Source organism: Ambystoma mexicanum, chromosome 3q, assembly GCF_040938575.1.
Source record: "Ambystoma mexicanum isolate Mex_15411 chromosome 3q, UKY_AmexF1_1, whole genome shotgun sequence".
NCBI classification, from domain to species: Eukaryota; Metazoa; Chordata; class Amphibia; order Caudata; family Ambystomatidae; genus Ambystoma; species Ambystoma mexicanum.
This window is the reverse complement of record NC_090926.1, coordinates 300,426,642-300,442,693: the sequence shown is the minus strand read 5'-3', so window position 1 is coordinate 300,442,693 and position 16,052 is coordinate 300,426,642. Positions and strand designations below refer to the sequence as shown.

Genomic DNA, 16,052 nt, shown 5'->3' with positions numbered 1-16,052 from the left:
TTTTCATTCGTATTTCTAACATCTCCATCCTGCCCTTTTTGTAGGGATAGGAATGACAAGTGAGGCATGAAGTGGAGGACTGATGAGTGAAAAGGAGGTGTGAGGAGGAGAAATAAAGATGTCATAAAATGGCTGCTTTATGGTGGTGGTGTCCATTTTAGGACACCCACATCCTCCTTTCATATGTCTTAGTCGTCTGTCATCTTTTTTTGCAGTGGTGACACTCCTATCCTGCATCCTACCCCCAGCAATGTTAACACTTTTACTGCTCCACCAGGAGTCTGTTACACCTTTGACCCTCCTCCCGGCTGTGGTTGGTATATTGCAAATATGCTGGGTGTTAGGCTGTAGCAATACCCTTCTCCATCCCTGACAGGGGCATCTCTGACCTAATCCTTCCAAGGTATGTTTGAGCCAGACAAACCGGGGATCCTTTTTTGACACTTTACGGACCACCACACCCATTGTTTTGACTGTGCGTTATTTTTTCTTGTTCCCCTCGTAAGGGGCTGGAATTGCGAATGTTTGCCGCAAGTAAGCCCACTGCAGTGGTGCCCTCTAAGAAAAGTGCGTCCCCCATCCAAGGGGTCTTTGTGATGGGGGAAAAACCCCCTTCCTTCATTTGTCATTAGCTCTGGCCCCAAGTACACAGGCTGCTTTCAGATGGTTTTTATTGTATTGCTTATAGCGCCAACCTCCCCCAAGAGCAACAAAGCGCTTTACAACAGGATTGTCCCAGAATTCGGCTTGGCACGTTATACGGTAGCACAGTGGAGGTTTTGAGGGATTTGAATGCGTCCGGCATGTACGGGTTGTGTAGCGTTATCCCCTGGAGCTCGGGAGCCAGCCGAGCATCTGTCTGCCATTTTCCCAGGGTGCTACTTTACCCATGTCTTGTCGACCAGACAAGTCTTTTGTCCCCCCACTCATATCCTTCCATGTCGTGACAGGCTGAACACCCGGAGGTGCAATTCTCCCCATCCATGAACCTTCGATTAAACCAGCAGACAAAACATCAAAGAATACGGTTTATTAAGGAGGACGAACATATTCAAATAATAGTCACTGTTACAATAAAGATATAGGAAAACTCACAAAAACTCTATTCTGTAAATTCAACGAAAGCTCCACTGACAAAACAAAATTATATTACGATTTATAAATAGAAAAATAAACTCTAAGTAATTATGTTTGGTGCAGAAGGGGTTAGAAGGGGGAAACACTGGCATCTCACAGCGTATATCCAAAAATATATATTGTTTCCGAGCAGCAAGCGGGACCATAAACCCTACAAATGAGCTTTGCATGCATGCATAGCTTAGCTTTTCTTATAATCCCCAAGAATCACGCTCCATATTCCGCAAAAGCCCCACAGTCGGTTCAACACTGCATCCCATTGTAGGAGAGCCCTGCCGGAATACAAAGCAAGCTGTGACGCAGCTGGCACAGTGACTTCCCGAACTGCCAGGGCCAGGCTGGCCTATAGGGAAATAACGCCATTTCTAGTCAACCCTGTGCGCTTCTCAGCGGGCCATAGGGGTGGCACAGCCCTTCACACAACACAGTGAAGCTCTGACAGGCGGGGGGCGGGGGGGGGGGGTATTGGGTCAGCCATTGGACCTGCTGTCCAGCCCTACTGGCAGTTCAGAGGTGAGCTGCCCTTATCAGGCCTGTTGGAAGACTTCGTATGGTGCCTCTGCCTGCTCTTGGGGGGTCCCCATGCACAAATTGATTAATGACACCGCATGAGCGCCGGAAGACTGTCTCCGTGGTGGTAGTGGTGCGTGGCATGAGTCAACGTAACATAACGCATGTAACCAGATTTCTTGTTAGGGATGAGGGGTTGAGAAGGGCTTAGCACTCCTGCTGCACCAGGCCTAACCCCCCGCAGTGCTCAGAAGGTGCAGCGCTCCCCCTCGCCGCCGCGTTGCTTTCAATGTTTACTGCCGTGAGCTCGCTTACATGTACATAAGAGCAAGCACACGAAAGTGAAGCACGGGTTCGATTCGGACTGGCTTTGTTGGAAACGAAGATTATCGTATAGAAATAAAGAACAGCTCAACTGTTTTGTTTCCCCGCCGAGGGCCTGCAAAATGAGTTTTGTCCAGTCACATGACCACAGCGTGGGATTAAGGATTTCCTGTTTGTGCTGATGGGCGAGAAAAGCTGATCTATGCATTTCCGCAACGTCTAAAGGGCGCGTGGATAAACGCACTAGGTGTATCAAAGATTAAAGCATGTTGTTTTTTTTAAGTAGCATGAAACGTCTCTTAGTTGAGTCTTTATAACGTGCCCGGACCCGGGGATCGAACCTGTGTTACTTTGTTTCGTCTTGTTTCTAACACGAAGACCTTGCCAATTAGCTATCCTCCCGGGATTGTCTTCAGTGGGCAAAGAAATCACGAAGAGGTGTACAGCAAAATACAGGTGAAACGGTAAACAAACACAAGCAGGTGCTGTAAAATGCACACCAGCTGCTCTGTCAGATCTGGCGTCTGTTGCACGCCACCTCCCGCCACGGGCGGACTGGGGCATTCCATAGTCTCGGGCACCAATGAAAAAGTGGGCCACAGTTGCAAATGGCAATTCATTGCTTCTGTGACACACACCGTTTGAGTAATACCCATGGGGGAGGTGTTTGATAACATGTGATGCAAAGTAGCATTTTAAAGAATATTTTTTCTGCAAAACTGGTCAATATTACTAGCCGCATAGTAAAGTAACTCACAAAACTGGGTTAAAAAGTGGCCCGCTTTGGCCAACAAAAACGGGCCACACTTGCATTTTGAGTTTTTGGTTCAGGCTTTGCCGAATTGTCCCACAGGCCAGTGCAAGCCTGCCTCCTGCTGAACAAGGTGAGCGCACAGGGCCGCTCTGTCATATGTCTCTCTCCTGTTGAATGCATCTTTACCACCTGAACAAGGCTTTCAAGGCAATACAGGAAGTGTAGGCGTGTTTTCTGTGTCAGGGGATTGTCTCTACCCTCCCACAGAATTCAAATCCGTTTTTATTCCTGGAGCCTCTGTGTCAGAGGCCTGCACTGATGACATCAACAGGACAAAATGTGCACATTGGCTGGTTTTATTGAGTGTTTTAAATGAGACGACTCGCTTTCAAATTTTCCAGACAACGCAGCTGATAGTGTTTGCTAGGCCCGGATAACCCCAGAACTGCTCCCTGCAGGTCGTTTGCAAGACCCCCAATCTTTTCCAAACATATTACAACCCACTCCCTGCTACAGCAGGTCCAGGGGTGTTCATTGAAAGCCCTCCTAGACCAGCCCATATTTCTCATGCATGTCCGAATAATCTTTGGTGGGTCTTCTCGAGGAAGCGGTTAGACATTCAGACAGCCTTGCACGCAGACTGGCTATCATTCAACGATCGCTGCTGGCCGCCAATTGGAATGTGGCTTTTCTGCCTGTGGGACATATTTGAGCTAATATCAAATCAGCCTTTTTCATCTTGCTAGTTGATTTTGTCCAACTTGTTTTCGGCGAGGGAAAAACAGCTTTTATATTAAGAAAACTTTTCTCAACCAACCACAGTGCAGCCTTTTCATTTGATGCGTATTTCTTAGGCAATAGAAACATGGATTTTCTGTCTGCCAAGCCTTTGTCTGCCATGTAGACATCTGGATGAAACGAGCAGGGATTCTGGCCCCTGCCCAGACCAATGCCTGATGAACACCTGACAAACACCTTACCCTGCCTCGGCAGGCAGATGTCCCAGCAGGCCACTGAGCATAGTACCTGAGCATGTTATTGTGGGATTTGAGCCTTCTCTCAGCCTGCTAACCAACAAATCAAAGTAGATGAAATGGGTGACTCCGGTCCTCAAAATATAAGCAGCCCTTCCTCTGACCCAAATGTTCTTGCCTGCCATAACCCTTAGCAGATAGCTCATGGCAATGTCTGAGATGCTGCACCAGCCCCCCCCCATCTGCCCTCACACAGATGCTTGCTTTGTTGCTCATGGGATACAGTGTTATCTTTTTGAGACAGAGAGAGAGAGAGGATTGACAAGTGGCATTGTGAGCTAGAGCAATAGGACCTATCCACAAATTGACAGGGGTATGTGCGCAGGGTTGCAGGTTCCCACAGATGGCCACTACAGACCTAGCCATTAGCACATCAACACTAAGCGAGCCACAAGTAAGCTCTCCTCTTCAGCCATATTGCACTCTTCCACATCAGCAGATAACCAGACCCAAAGCGGTGCAGTCCATCAGATCTTTCGTTCTTCCCTGTGGAAAAGATCCTCCCGGGTTTCTCTGCAAAACCAATAGAAAGAAGGGTACTTCCGACCTGCACCCATCAACACCACCAGTTTTGCATCTGACACTCCCACTTTCCCACTAATGAAGCCCCCCCTTTTTTTACAGAGCCATGTGCAGCGAGGCCACCAATAGTGGTAGAAGGATGCTATACAAGACCACTTACATTACATCTAAACAAAGTATAAGAGTTTCCTCTCAAGTAATCTAGAAGCATTTTAACTTGTCAGTCCCATGTCCACTGAAAGGAGCATAGCCTTTCTAACTACTATGCTTATTTTAACAATGAAAAATAGATATGAAAGCAGTCCTACCCTTCTCAGCCCATAAAACAGCTCTTCTATCTGCCAAACTCCCATGAACCAATATAAACGCATTGTTTCTTTTCTGACCACCTCTCAGCCAATAGCAATGTAGCTTTTCTATACACCAGTCTGCATTCAGCAATGAAAGAATAGCTTTTCTACTCCCTGGGTCACCAATAGAAGAGCAGCTGTCATAAAGGTCATGCTTCTCTCAGCCAATAAAAGCATGTTTGTTTAACAATAAAGGTACTATAATAGCCAGTGAAATCGTATAATTGTAATATTTTATAGAAGACGTCGCCCAAATGGACGCTCCCTCGCAGGTCATGTATATTCATGCCTCTGCCAGTATGTCAATCCCTGCTTCTCCCAGTGTGTCTGTACCTGCAACTCAAATGCTATCTATGCCTGGGTTGCCCTACCTCATTTGCCTGTCTCTGCTCCTAGTCCCATCATATGTGTCTCGGCTCATCATACTGTCTGAGTTTGCAGTCTGAACCTGGCTGTTCTTCCTGGACTGGTTCTCTCTTTCCTTGCTCCCATATCCATGCCTTTATCTCCTAGTCTGACTCTCTCTGATGCTAAAGATCTGCCTCTTTCCGGCTCATTCGGTATCTGCTCCCTGGTCTGTTGGTCCCCTTCCCTGTGGGGATTTGCTCCAGTCTCTGCCTTTATGCGATTGTTGATTGCTGCCCGTCTGTCTCTTTCCTGTTCATTCGGTCTCTGTCCCCTGGTCTGTCGGTCTCCTTCCATGTCAACATTTGCTCCAGTCTCTGCCTTTATGCAATTTGGTGATGGCTGCCTGTCTGTCTCTTTCCGACTCATTCGGTCTCTGCACCCTGGTCTGTTGGTCTCCTTCCTGTCAGGATTTGCTCCAGTCTCTGCCTTTATGCTATTGTTGATTGCTGCCTGTATGTCTCTTTCCCACTCATTCAGTCTCTGCCCCCTGGTCTGTTGCTCTCCTCCCCTGTCAGGATTTGCTCCAGTCTCAGCCTTTATGCTATTGTTGATTGCTGCCTGTTTGTCTCTTTCCCACTCATTCGGTCTCTGCCCCCCTGGTCTGTTGGTTTCCTTCACTGTCAGGATTTGCTCCAGTCTCTGCCTTTATGCGATTGTTGATTGCTGCCTGTCTGTCTCTTTCCCACTCATTCGGTCTCTACCGCAAGTTCTGTTGGTCCCCTTCCCTGTCAGGATTTGCTCGAGTGTCTGCCTTTATGCGATTGTTGATTGCTTCCTGTCTGTCTCTTTCCCGCTCATCTGGTCTCTACCCCCTGGTCTGTTGACCCCCTTGCCTGACAGGATTTGCTCCAGTCTCAGCCTTTAATGCTATTGTTGATTGCTGCCTGTCTGACTCTTTTCCGCTAATTCGGTCTCTGCTCCCTGGTCTGTTGGTCGCCTTGCCTGTCAGGATTTGCACCAGTCTCTGCCTTTATCCTATTGTTGATTGCCGCCGGTCTGACTCTTTCCCGCTTATTCAGTCTTTGCTGCCTGGTCTGTTGGTCACCTCCCTTGTCAGGATTTGCTCCAGTCTCTGCCTTTATGCTATTGTTGATTGCTGCCTGTCTGTCTCTTTTCCTGGTTTGTAGCCTTTAGTCTCTCTCTGTTGCAGTGGATTTATCAACATTGTTTCTTTTTAAAACCTTTAATACAAAGCTGTCCGGCAATGTGCAGTGTTTCCTCCCGCCCCTTAAATAATAGTGTCAGGCTTCTCTCCAGGTCCCGGGAGTTGGAGAGTTTGACCAGCAGTCTATCAAGGGTGATCCAGGAGTCAAGTACAAAGTCTGCAGAGGTTAGACTGGGATTCCCAGATTCTTTGGCTCGCTGGGGGTCAAGTAGTCAAGGCCGATGCTCTATACACGGGGTGTGTGGGCTTGCGCAAGATGCAATATGACCATAACCTTTATTAAGATGTGGTATCATTACCGCCTGCGCCTCTTTAAGAGACCATGCCCACGGGGTACTTATCTGTAGGTCCCCTACCTGGTTTCGGGGCTCAGAAGCTTGTGGTTGCGTGGAAATGCAAGAAGCGGCCCACAGCAATACCAAAACTCACTTTGGTGGTATTCCTGAACATAGCAGTGACATTTTTCCATCTGCCTTCAGTCCTTGGGGAATTCAGTTCCTCAAGGTTTCATTTTTCTGGTATCTCTTTTCGGTTCCTTGTGGAGGGAGCCTCTTGATTGCTATTTTCAGTATTCTTGGTCAGCACCGGTGCCACTAGATGCCGCAATTTGCAAGAAACATTATGCAAGAATCACATAGAAAAGGAATACTTCTTCGGCACCGGTGGATCTCTGGATACAGGGTCTCTGATGGTTCCAGATCTTGGTGGTGCGCTGGCTTGATGGTGGGTCTCAAATATAATGGCAGTCGTAGGAAGATGAGATGGTGGCGCTGCAGGACGTTAGTTGGCCCACCCATTGGAAGAGAGCTTCGTTCAGGTTAATGGGGGCACACTCTAGTGTTCAGGCACAACACTGGGACAGGGCATTGCTCACCAGTGATAAACATTCCAGAGTAGGAAGTGCTATAGAACACACATAGCAGTGGTGTTGCCAGGAGCATGAGCTGGAGGTCTGGCTGTTGCTCCACAGCCAGTTTAGTGGTGCAACCAGGAGTGTTCCCACCAGGCTGAGCCATCAGCCACTGGTGCTCTAGTCTGCCTGAGAGTGGTGGGAGTGTCAGTGGCGGGAGAGTCAGGGGTACTGTTAAACTGGGATTCGGCAAATGAATGCTCACAGTAAGCTTTGGGGTCCTTCACATGGATCTACTGGGCACTCTCTCTTGATAGTCACGCTTCACTGGGCAGATGGCCCAGATCACTCATGCCAGCAAGGTTCTCCTTTGCTGGTTAGTGTGTAGGGAGAAGTAGGATGCATGAGTCAAGTGTTTTGTCCTTGGTTATCCTAAGTGGGCAGGAAGTGGGTTCATCGGCACAGCCTCAAGCCGGATGTGGACTGTGATCAGGTCATTGTACCAAGCGCCAATATACCTTTGGGTGACCGTTTGTGCTTAACAAATTTCAAAATCAATCAATCATTGTGGATCTCCAATGAAATTGAAAGCACTGGTTTTGCGCCCTGGGGATTTGTGGGCAGATTAATGCTGCAAAGCTGATCACAGCCCAAATCACATTTGTACACCTGTGCACTCATTCGAATTGTAAGGTCCTGGCTCCACAGTGTCAAGTGCAACCTTTTCAGTTTTTGCAGACAAACACACAGCGGCAGCCCACGATAGCGAGGGACAGACAAACAACTCCTCATAGTGTCATTGTCAGTTCTTGGAGGAATGTTGGCTATCTTACATCCTTTCAAGCATTATTCATGCTAAGGATGGCATGTCTGTTGGGGCTATCTGGATTCTAGTGTGTTTGGGTTGCTGCTAGGCATTATCCTTGGTACAACCACAATATGTCCCCAGAAAAGTATGAGTACTACCAACTAGGCAGTATGTACAAACATAATCAGTGTGGCAAAGTCAGATGCATGACAGTGTCCCCAGGCTAGCATGGGACTCTGCAGCCCATGAAAGCCAGCATACCATGGAAATAGCCGTATAGCTGTGAGGTGCCTGGAGGTGGTACGGGGTGGGAGCTGCAGAACCCCCTTCAAAGCCCCGGTTCTATCCTGGTTTGATTGATTGATTTGTTACATATTATGCGCCTATACACAAGTGTTCCAAGGCGTAACCAGGCAAGGGAGGGGAACAAAGGGAGGACAAGACAAGCGATCTTACTAGGCCTAGTTTCATTAGATCGTGCAAGGGTGCAACAAGAAGTGCAAGGAAAAGGGTACGGGGAGAAGTGAAGTGCACCCAGAGGAGCAAGGCCCTGAGTTAAGTGCAAGGAAGACTGGGACAGCAAGGATAGCCAGGTGGCAGTGCAAGGTGGGCAAGGTGGCAAGAGTGCAGTGGGACTGCTCTTGGGGGGGATGTCCTGTACGACTCAGAGGACACCAAGCAGCCAATCAGTAGACCAAGTAGGCGGAAGGGAGGGTTAGCATGGGAGAGGTAGCGAGAAAGAAGAGGAAAAAAGGAAGATCTTCAGGGATTCCGGACCTTATGGAGATCCGGCTCAAGACGGAGAGAGGCAGGGAGGCCATTCCAGAGGGAGTCACCTGCAGAGGAGAGGGATCTACACCCCCCCATTCTCTCCTTGGAGAAGCGAATCATCCGCAGAGAATTAGACATAGACGAGCGGAGGGCTCTAGGAGGAAGGTGCTTAGGAAAAGAGAGTTGAAGGTATAGTGAGGGCCATGGCCCCAGAAAGCCTTGTGGATGATGCAGAGGGTCTTGAACTTGATCTTTGCAGCCACCGGGAGCCAGTGGAGGAATTCCAGGGACGGAGATATGCGGCCCCTGGGCATGAGGCCATGGATGAGTCTCGTGGTCCTGTTCTGGATGAGTTGAAGAGGGCGAAGAGTAGAGTTAGGCAGATTGAGAAAGAGGCTGTTTCAGTAGTCCAGCATAGAGAGAACCAGGGCTCTGGAGACAGTGACCCTCTTGGGGAAGGTGAGAAAAGGGAGAATACCTCTGAGGAGGTGCAGCTGGAAATGGCCCTTCCTGGCAAGGTCTCTGATGTGTGGCGAGAAAAAAAGAGTGGGGTCGAAGATGATTCCAAGGTTTTTTGCCTCACAAGTGGGTGAGGGTAGAGGGCCCAAGGAGGGTGGCCAGAGTGAGAGGAAAAGCGGGAGCATTGGTCCCAATAAGAAGGATCTCAGTCTTACTGCCTTTAAGGCAGAGGTAGAGACGCAACATGCCCGAATAGTGGATAGACAGTTATGGAGGAGAGAGGAGGAGGCTGAGGGTAGCCTGAAAGAGAGCTGTGTGTCATCCGCATAACAATGAAAGTTAGAGGAAAAGGTAGAAATCAGGAAGGCCAAAGAGGCCAACTATACACTAAAGAGCCAGGGGGAGAGGCTAGAAGGTGAAGTTTGTTCACAAATATCTTGCGCTGGTTTTTCAAAATAATGGCAACAGAAATGTCTGTACGTGGAACAAAAGGGATTTAATTGAACATGTGTGTGGATCAGCCGACACGTGTTTCAACACTCACTGGTTTTTCTCAAGGCAATAACATTCCAAGATTCTCAGTGCAATCTGGGTTTATCGCTCACTGTGAATAGATGAATCCTAGATAGAAGGTCTGGATTTAACACAGCGTTGCTCACTTTGAAAGGTGTAGCTGTCAAGTCGGGCTGCCAACAACGCATATGTGAGAAGAGCCCAAAGGGGCTTATGACCCATTAGCAAAGATTAGCCTTTCGGCTCGCATGTATATGTGGACAGCCTTTCGGCTCTGCACGGTGTCCTGTGTAGAATGTCTGCCTTGAGAAAGACCTGTGAGGGTTGAAACATATGTCAATATAAGAGGTGTGGGCTAGGCCTCCCCTTCCTGTGTTCTTGCTGCTGGTTTACCCTTTGACAGTTAGAAGTGCCACATTTACATATTGTATAACCAACTTTTAAGTGCTGCTTGAGCCGATTCAGTTTCAAGTGCCGCTCTCTCGTGTTTACGTCGTTGTATTCTGACCTGAGGGATGGGGCCTCAGAAGCGTCTATGTGCTTCAGCATTGTTGCTTGAAGGCTCCTTTCCCTTGGCATGCAGCCTCCAGCTGTTTATCTTAAAATGTTACTATCGACTTTTTGAAAGCGAGACGCCGGCCCAAGTCCGAAGAAAGTGCAAAAGAACACAGATATCGAACAACCTTCTGCCACTTACATGCTAAAGTCTCCTTTTTGGGACCTCATTCTTACAGATCAGCAAACAGCTTCTCAGCAACAGGCAAGATCTCTCTATCCACCCGCTTACTCAAGACATCCATCGCTTTTCTGAGAACTGTGTACATCTAACTTCACCCCATAACAGGCACAGGTGTCAAATCTTAAACACATTTCCAGGGGAAAAAAGTACACATACAAAGCAAACAATAGCAAAGCTAACTGTTTTGACTATTCTCTAGGCAGACGTTCAGATAATTTTAAAATGACAACTTTTATATATCATAATATTCTACAGATTTTCCAAAATAACCTTAATACGTGTTCATTCACTAGAAGCTCCTCAATAGGGGCATTTAATCCATTACCTTTCAGACAGATGCTTTTGAAGGCAGAAATAAGTATTTTAAATTCCTTAACTAGATTCATGTCATGTCTAAGTATCATCTGAATGCTATAATTAACCCCTTACCTTTCAGAAAATGTGTATTCTGCCGGCAGAAATTACTGCAACATGGTGGGCAGACAGCCTAGTAAGGGGTGGAGATATCAGAGCCTGCTTGGAAGTGCCCACTGTCAACAAATGATAAGGATGGGACGATGGATTGATGTAAAATAGCCTTGATAAACATAACCAACTCGCTGAACCCCTCTTCAAAGAGTGCTACGCTATTACAACATATTCCACAGCATTAGTTTTGTCTCATAGAGCTTTTTCTAATGAGCCAGAATTAAAAAGGGCAATCCCCATAGGTCACCCGGAAGGAAATGACTCCAAGCCAAACAGCAATCACAGGAGCTGAAATTACGACCAACAAAGGCGGCCTTGCCTACACACATTATACTAAACTCTATCCAAAGGCTACCTTTGCAGCCACACAGTACATGATACAGTTACATAGGCTGTTTCAGCTGAGTTTGAACCCGCCCTCTGTGTGTATGTATGTCCTTTACGTGTTCTTATTTTAGGGCACAACTGCAATCAAGAAACCTAATCTCGACCACTAGGATATCACCAGCTACTGACATATAGCAGGTTTCATCTTTATCTCCAAATTGAATAGGAACTGTGTATTCTTTAGCCAAAAAACAACACTTCAGAAACCAACAACATAGTGGCCATCTTTCCCTCAGATTTTCAGCCAAGCTACAGCCCGGAAGCCACCGTCCTTGCTGTCTGGAGCAGTATTTGTGCCGCAGCTAATAGCCACAGCGTCTTCTTTTTTTAAAGATGTTTAAGACTGATTGCTGATCTCAACATGATCAATCGCGGCCTGCTGATGGCTAGGCTTCAGTCGGTGGCAAAGGTTTCTGATGCCGCCAAGTTGTGGTTGCCCGTGTTAAAAGAAGCCTATCATCACATATGGCTTGGTGACATGTCTTCTAGAAGCAGCAACGAAACATACAGTGTTCCCCAGGGTTCAGCTTCACCCGTCCTCTTTGCAGGATTGTCAGATTACTTTTTTTCTGCTTATTCATACATTTCCATCTCAAATCCTGTCCTTATGTAGCTAACCAACAGCTATCAAGCCATAGATCAGTTCTACCCACCAAACTGCGAGAGCTGGACCGGTCTACTTGCCACGTAAAGAGGGCAACAAAAGGTTTTTTTCTAATAATTCCTAAGGAGGACCCTCACCCAAATATCAAGTTACCCTCGCTCCTCCACCACACCTCCCACTATAGTGCCGTTTGAAACCTACGCTTAATCTTGGAACCCAGTTTCAATTGGTGCTTCAGAGGAAGTCTGTGCTAAAGTCAGCAATCTTCTCACTCACAGACACACACTTTACTTTGGTCACCATGGTAGGCCCTGAATAGTGATGGTTACTCTGCACTGCAGGGCCTGGGCTGCTGTGGTGTCCACCATGGCAATCAGAGCACAAGGGTGTAACAGACCCCCCAATTTCTACAAATATGCAAACCTGTACCCCATAGAGTCAGGGACTCTTGTGTCAATTTTCGTCTTTCTAGACTCTGCAAACTTGTCAAATGCAGGTCTCCCTTAAATTTCTCGCCAGCATCTGAAAACAATTCAGAGTCTGTAGGCATTCCATCCATTCAATCCCAAATGCAGACACCAAATCGGCCCTTTATGCAAAGGGCTTCACATGGTGCAACTGTCCCGCAAGGATACATTTCAAGTCTTATGCCTTCTCCCAAATTCCATTCACATTTCAGTAACTGAAACTATCTCTGACAAGCTACAATTTTATTCACCTTAAAGACTGTTTTCTTGGCCTCTGAGGGCCTCCTCATTTGTAAGATTATAAACGTTATTCCTGGGGGCAGACTGCTCTTTTTTGGGGGATACCCCACTTTGGAATGCCTTGCCAATCAATCCCACCGCCAAATGGGACTGCATCCTTTTTCCACATTTCATGAGCTCATCTTTCTAACTATGTCTCCATGGTCCGAAAATTGGTTGCAATAGTGCCGTGAGACTGTTTTCATTATTACTAGAGAGTTTGAGCATGGACCTAGCTTCGGGAAGCAATGCAGAGCTTTACAATCAGAGGCGGAAGAACACCAGCTCTGTGTGCAAATAATACATGGTCTCACTCATTCACTCATGGACATGCTGCTTGTACTATTTAGTGTTTCAATGACAGACTTGTCGATAAATCTAGCATTCAGATGTACTCTCTTCAGCCTTTGTTTATTAATGGTCATAAATCAAGCCAAAGACCCATTTCAGTCCTTATGATTGACACGTGGACGGTGCAGAATGTATGTGAAATCTATGCCAAACCACAGTGCTCAGAGATGGATGTATCCTGGGAGTGTCTCCTTTCTACCTGTCCACATGTCTCTCTTTCTTGCCACACCTGAATGTCTCTCCTCTGTGCGCATCAGCAGGTCTCTCTGTTGTGCACTTTTATATCAGCTCCTCTCTCTTGCTAGTCATTGTGGGTGTCTGTGGGGGGGGGGGGTTCTTTTGCTTTCTCGACTTCAATCTCTTTGCCCATCTTCATCTTCCTTCATGAACAAGCTTAGCGAAGCTCGAATGTCATGTCACACCTATAGGGACTCGGCAGTAGGACCTCATGGTGCGACCTCCTACAGGGTCTCAGAGGTGTCTCTCTCAGTCAAAAGTCTATCTGCTTATGCAGGTCTCGAGTCAGAAAAGCACAACATAGGATGCTCTCAGAGTCATGACCCCTAAGACTAGATGGGTCTCAGAGTCAAGCACCAAAAAGACTAGAACAGTCGTCAAAGGGTCAGAGGTCCCCCAGTTGGGTGGGTAACAGAATCAATGATTTTCCCACTGCGAGGAGCAGTCACTTGAGGTGAGGAATCTCCTATGCAGTAGAATTTAGAAGCTGCCTTTGCCATGTGTTGCTACCAGAGGCACATCAGAACATGGCATCCCTGACTGATAAACAAAGGAGCAGTTGGCATTTTACACCTTTAGCTTTACCATCTGTAGCCCTCCTTCCCTCGTTAAAGGGAACTAGAACCCTGGGCAACTAACCCGAAGCACTTAAGAGAACACATTGGAGCCATCAGAACATGATCTGGATTAAAACAGAAGTGGGGATTGAAGCACAGGCAAAATATGCAATCACACACAAACCTCTCAGCAAAAGTGGCTCCAGCAAGCTTTCAACACAGGGCAAAAGTCAGCAGGTCAACAGGAAGCAGCCTCGCACTTCCCAACAAGCCTAGTGATATTCTCTGGAGCTCTATCTGGTCGATTCCAGGCAGACGAGGATGTGCAAGGCGGGCATCTTTCCTTGAATCCAGCGTTTTGCCTCCACCAGCTTGACCCTTGATATGGCAGTGCAGCCGCAGCACCCTTGGCTTTGACGTCCCCAGCCTGCCCTGGAAGATGGATTCACGCCTTCCATGGATCACTAGGGGAGCAGCCGTTCCCATCCTAGGATGGACTGTGCCACTCTGTAGAGCAGCTTTGGGTACCAGTGCAAGCCTACATTGGGGGCTCCCGATCGCCCTGATCCAGGACCCCACGAGGGCAGCACTGACATGAAGGTGTGTGCCAATCGCAGGGGGCTGAAGGCCCAGTGTGCCCAGTAGTGACTGTCGATCACTGCGTAGCAAGATGCTAACACGTTGTTCACCAGCAAGGTACCTTGTGTCGTTAGTGGGGCGTAGACACCTACACCCTCCTCCACGAACACCCTCACCACCTTAGTGGGGTTGAGATGCTTGTGACCCTCTTGGTAGGCCAGCACCAGGTCCCCTACTCGCACCTGGCTGGCAAAAACTGGGGCAAAGTCTGCAGTGCTATTAGCCAGGCCCCTAGCTGCAAAAACAAGGTGTGAGGGAGTGAGGAGCAGTTTCTGGGAATGTAGCTCCAGTTCTATGGCCACAAAAGAAGTTTGCCGGTGATAGTCCATGTCCAGAAAGAGCAGAACCTCAGTGGACACCACTTGTCCGGTTTGGTCGACAGAGAGCACCCTATCCCCATGGCGCAGATCTGAGAGGCGGATCTTTTCTCCACTTGGCAACAGCACTGTGGCGGTCCCTGGGAAGCAGCCGCCGGCTCTTATGGCCAAAGAGTTATCTAGTAGGAAGAGAAAGGAAAGAAGTTAGGAAAGGGGAAGAGTACAATACAGTGTCGTCAATCATGTAAGAACACACACAGGGGTTGCTGCCCCCAACTAGCCCCCATTACACTCAACAAATGGGTGGCACATGGTATGACCACATCCCAACAAAACATTTGCACAGTTATTGCCATGCCAAAGCACCCTCAACGCTCCCATCAGTTTAAAGTAGCCCAGACATTTTAAAGCCTCATTCGTCCAATACAGTCTCAAAAGACTGTGATCCTGAGGAACTACCCTCCCCGCCTGAGCATCTGTGCTCACCACACAATCTGAACAATCTAAGGCACGAGGCACTACAGACTCCCATCTGCCTTAATGCATTCAATAGCTGAAGGGCTTCAAGAATGCCAACCCCAAATTCCTTACCACTTTCAACACCAAGTGAAGAAATAAACTGCCAGCACCTCGGTCAGTGTGCAAAGCCCAGCTACACCCAACATTTGACAACACCCCCAAGAGAAACACGCCTTAAGCATTTCCCACTCCATCATTACTACCACATTGAACACCCTACGGTCATGGTCCATTGCCAATTCCAATCTTTCCCTGTACACTTTAACATGCCAAGTGTGACTTCCCACACCACACTCACCCACACCTATCCACCCCATTCAATAGAGAAAAGACCTCCGGCATTGAAGTAGGAACATTCCCTCCCAACCCTTTCAAGAGGCTGGGGACAACAGGTCATATCCCAACATATCCACCAAGTAAAATGCACAAAGACACAGCCACACTCAAATATTTCTACCACCCTGCTACACCAAACCTCCCCCAATGCAGACTATCAACAAAAGGCAATAGAAAGTTCCCCCCCAAGCTCCCATATCATATCCCACAGTGTGAGAAAACAGAGCTCTGCCACACGCTGCCTGCAACAGTGCCTTCAACAGGTTGGTGACCATTGCCCAACCCACCCTTCTCTAAAGCTTCTTAAAATCAAGCCACCCTCACCCACGACAAGAGTTTGGGTGCACTAGGTACTGCCAGTAACACACCCCATCACATTTTAAGGGTTTTTGAGGAACAAGATGAATGATGATGTTATCCTGTTTCCGGTTCCACTAGCGTACAACGTAAAACCTGAAGAACAAACTTTCAGTCTCCTGTTAAATTGCATGATGGCTATTATCCCTTGCGTATCCACGACCCTGCAGTTTTGATTGTTTTTCCTTAG

The 16,052-nt window shown here is 47.7% G+C and overlaps 1 protein-coding gene across 1 annotated transcript in view; it reads right to left on the bottom strand.

Moving 5' to 3' along the window:
• Positions 1–1,015: 1,015 nt before the first annotated feature.
• DHH (desert hedgehog signaling molecule) overlaps positions 1,016–16,052 on the bottom strand; it is a 324,183-nt gene continuing 309,146 nt past the window's right edge. The window contains exon 3 of the mRNA XM_069653834.1: positions 1,016–14,829. Within this exon, the coding sequence (XP_069509935.1) occupies positions 14,159–14,829 (671 nt within the window). The 3' untranslated portion in view covers positions 1,016–14,158. The remainder of the gene's footprint in view (positions 14,830–16,052) is intronic.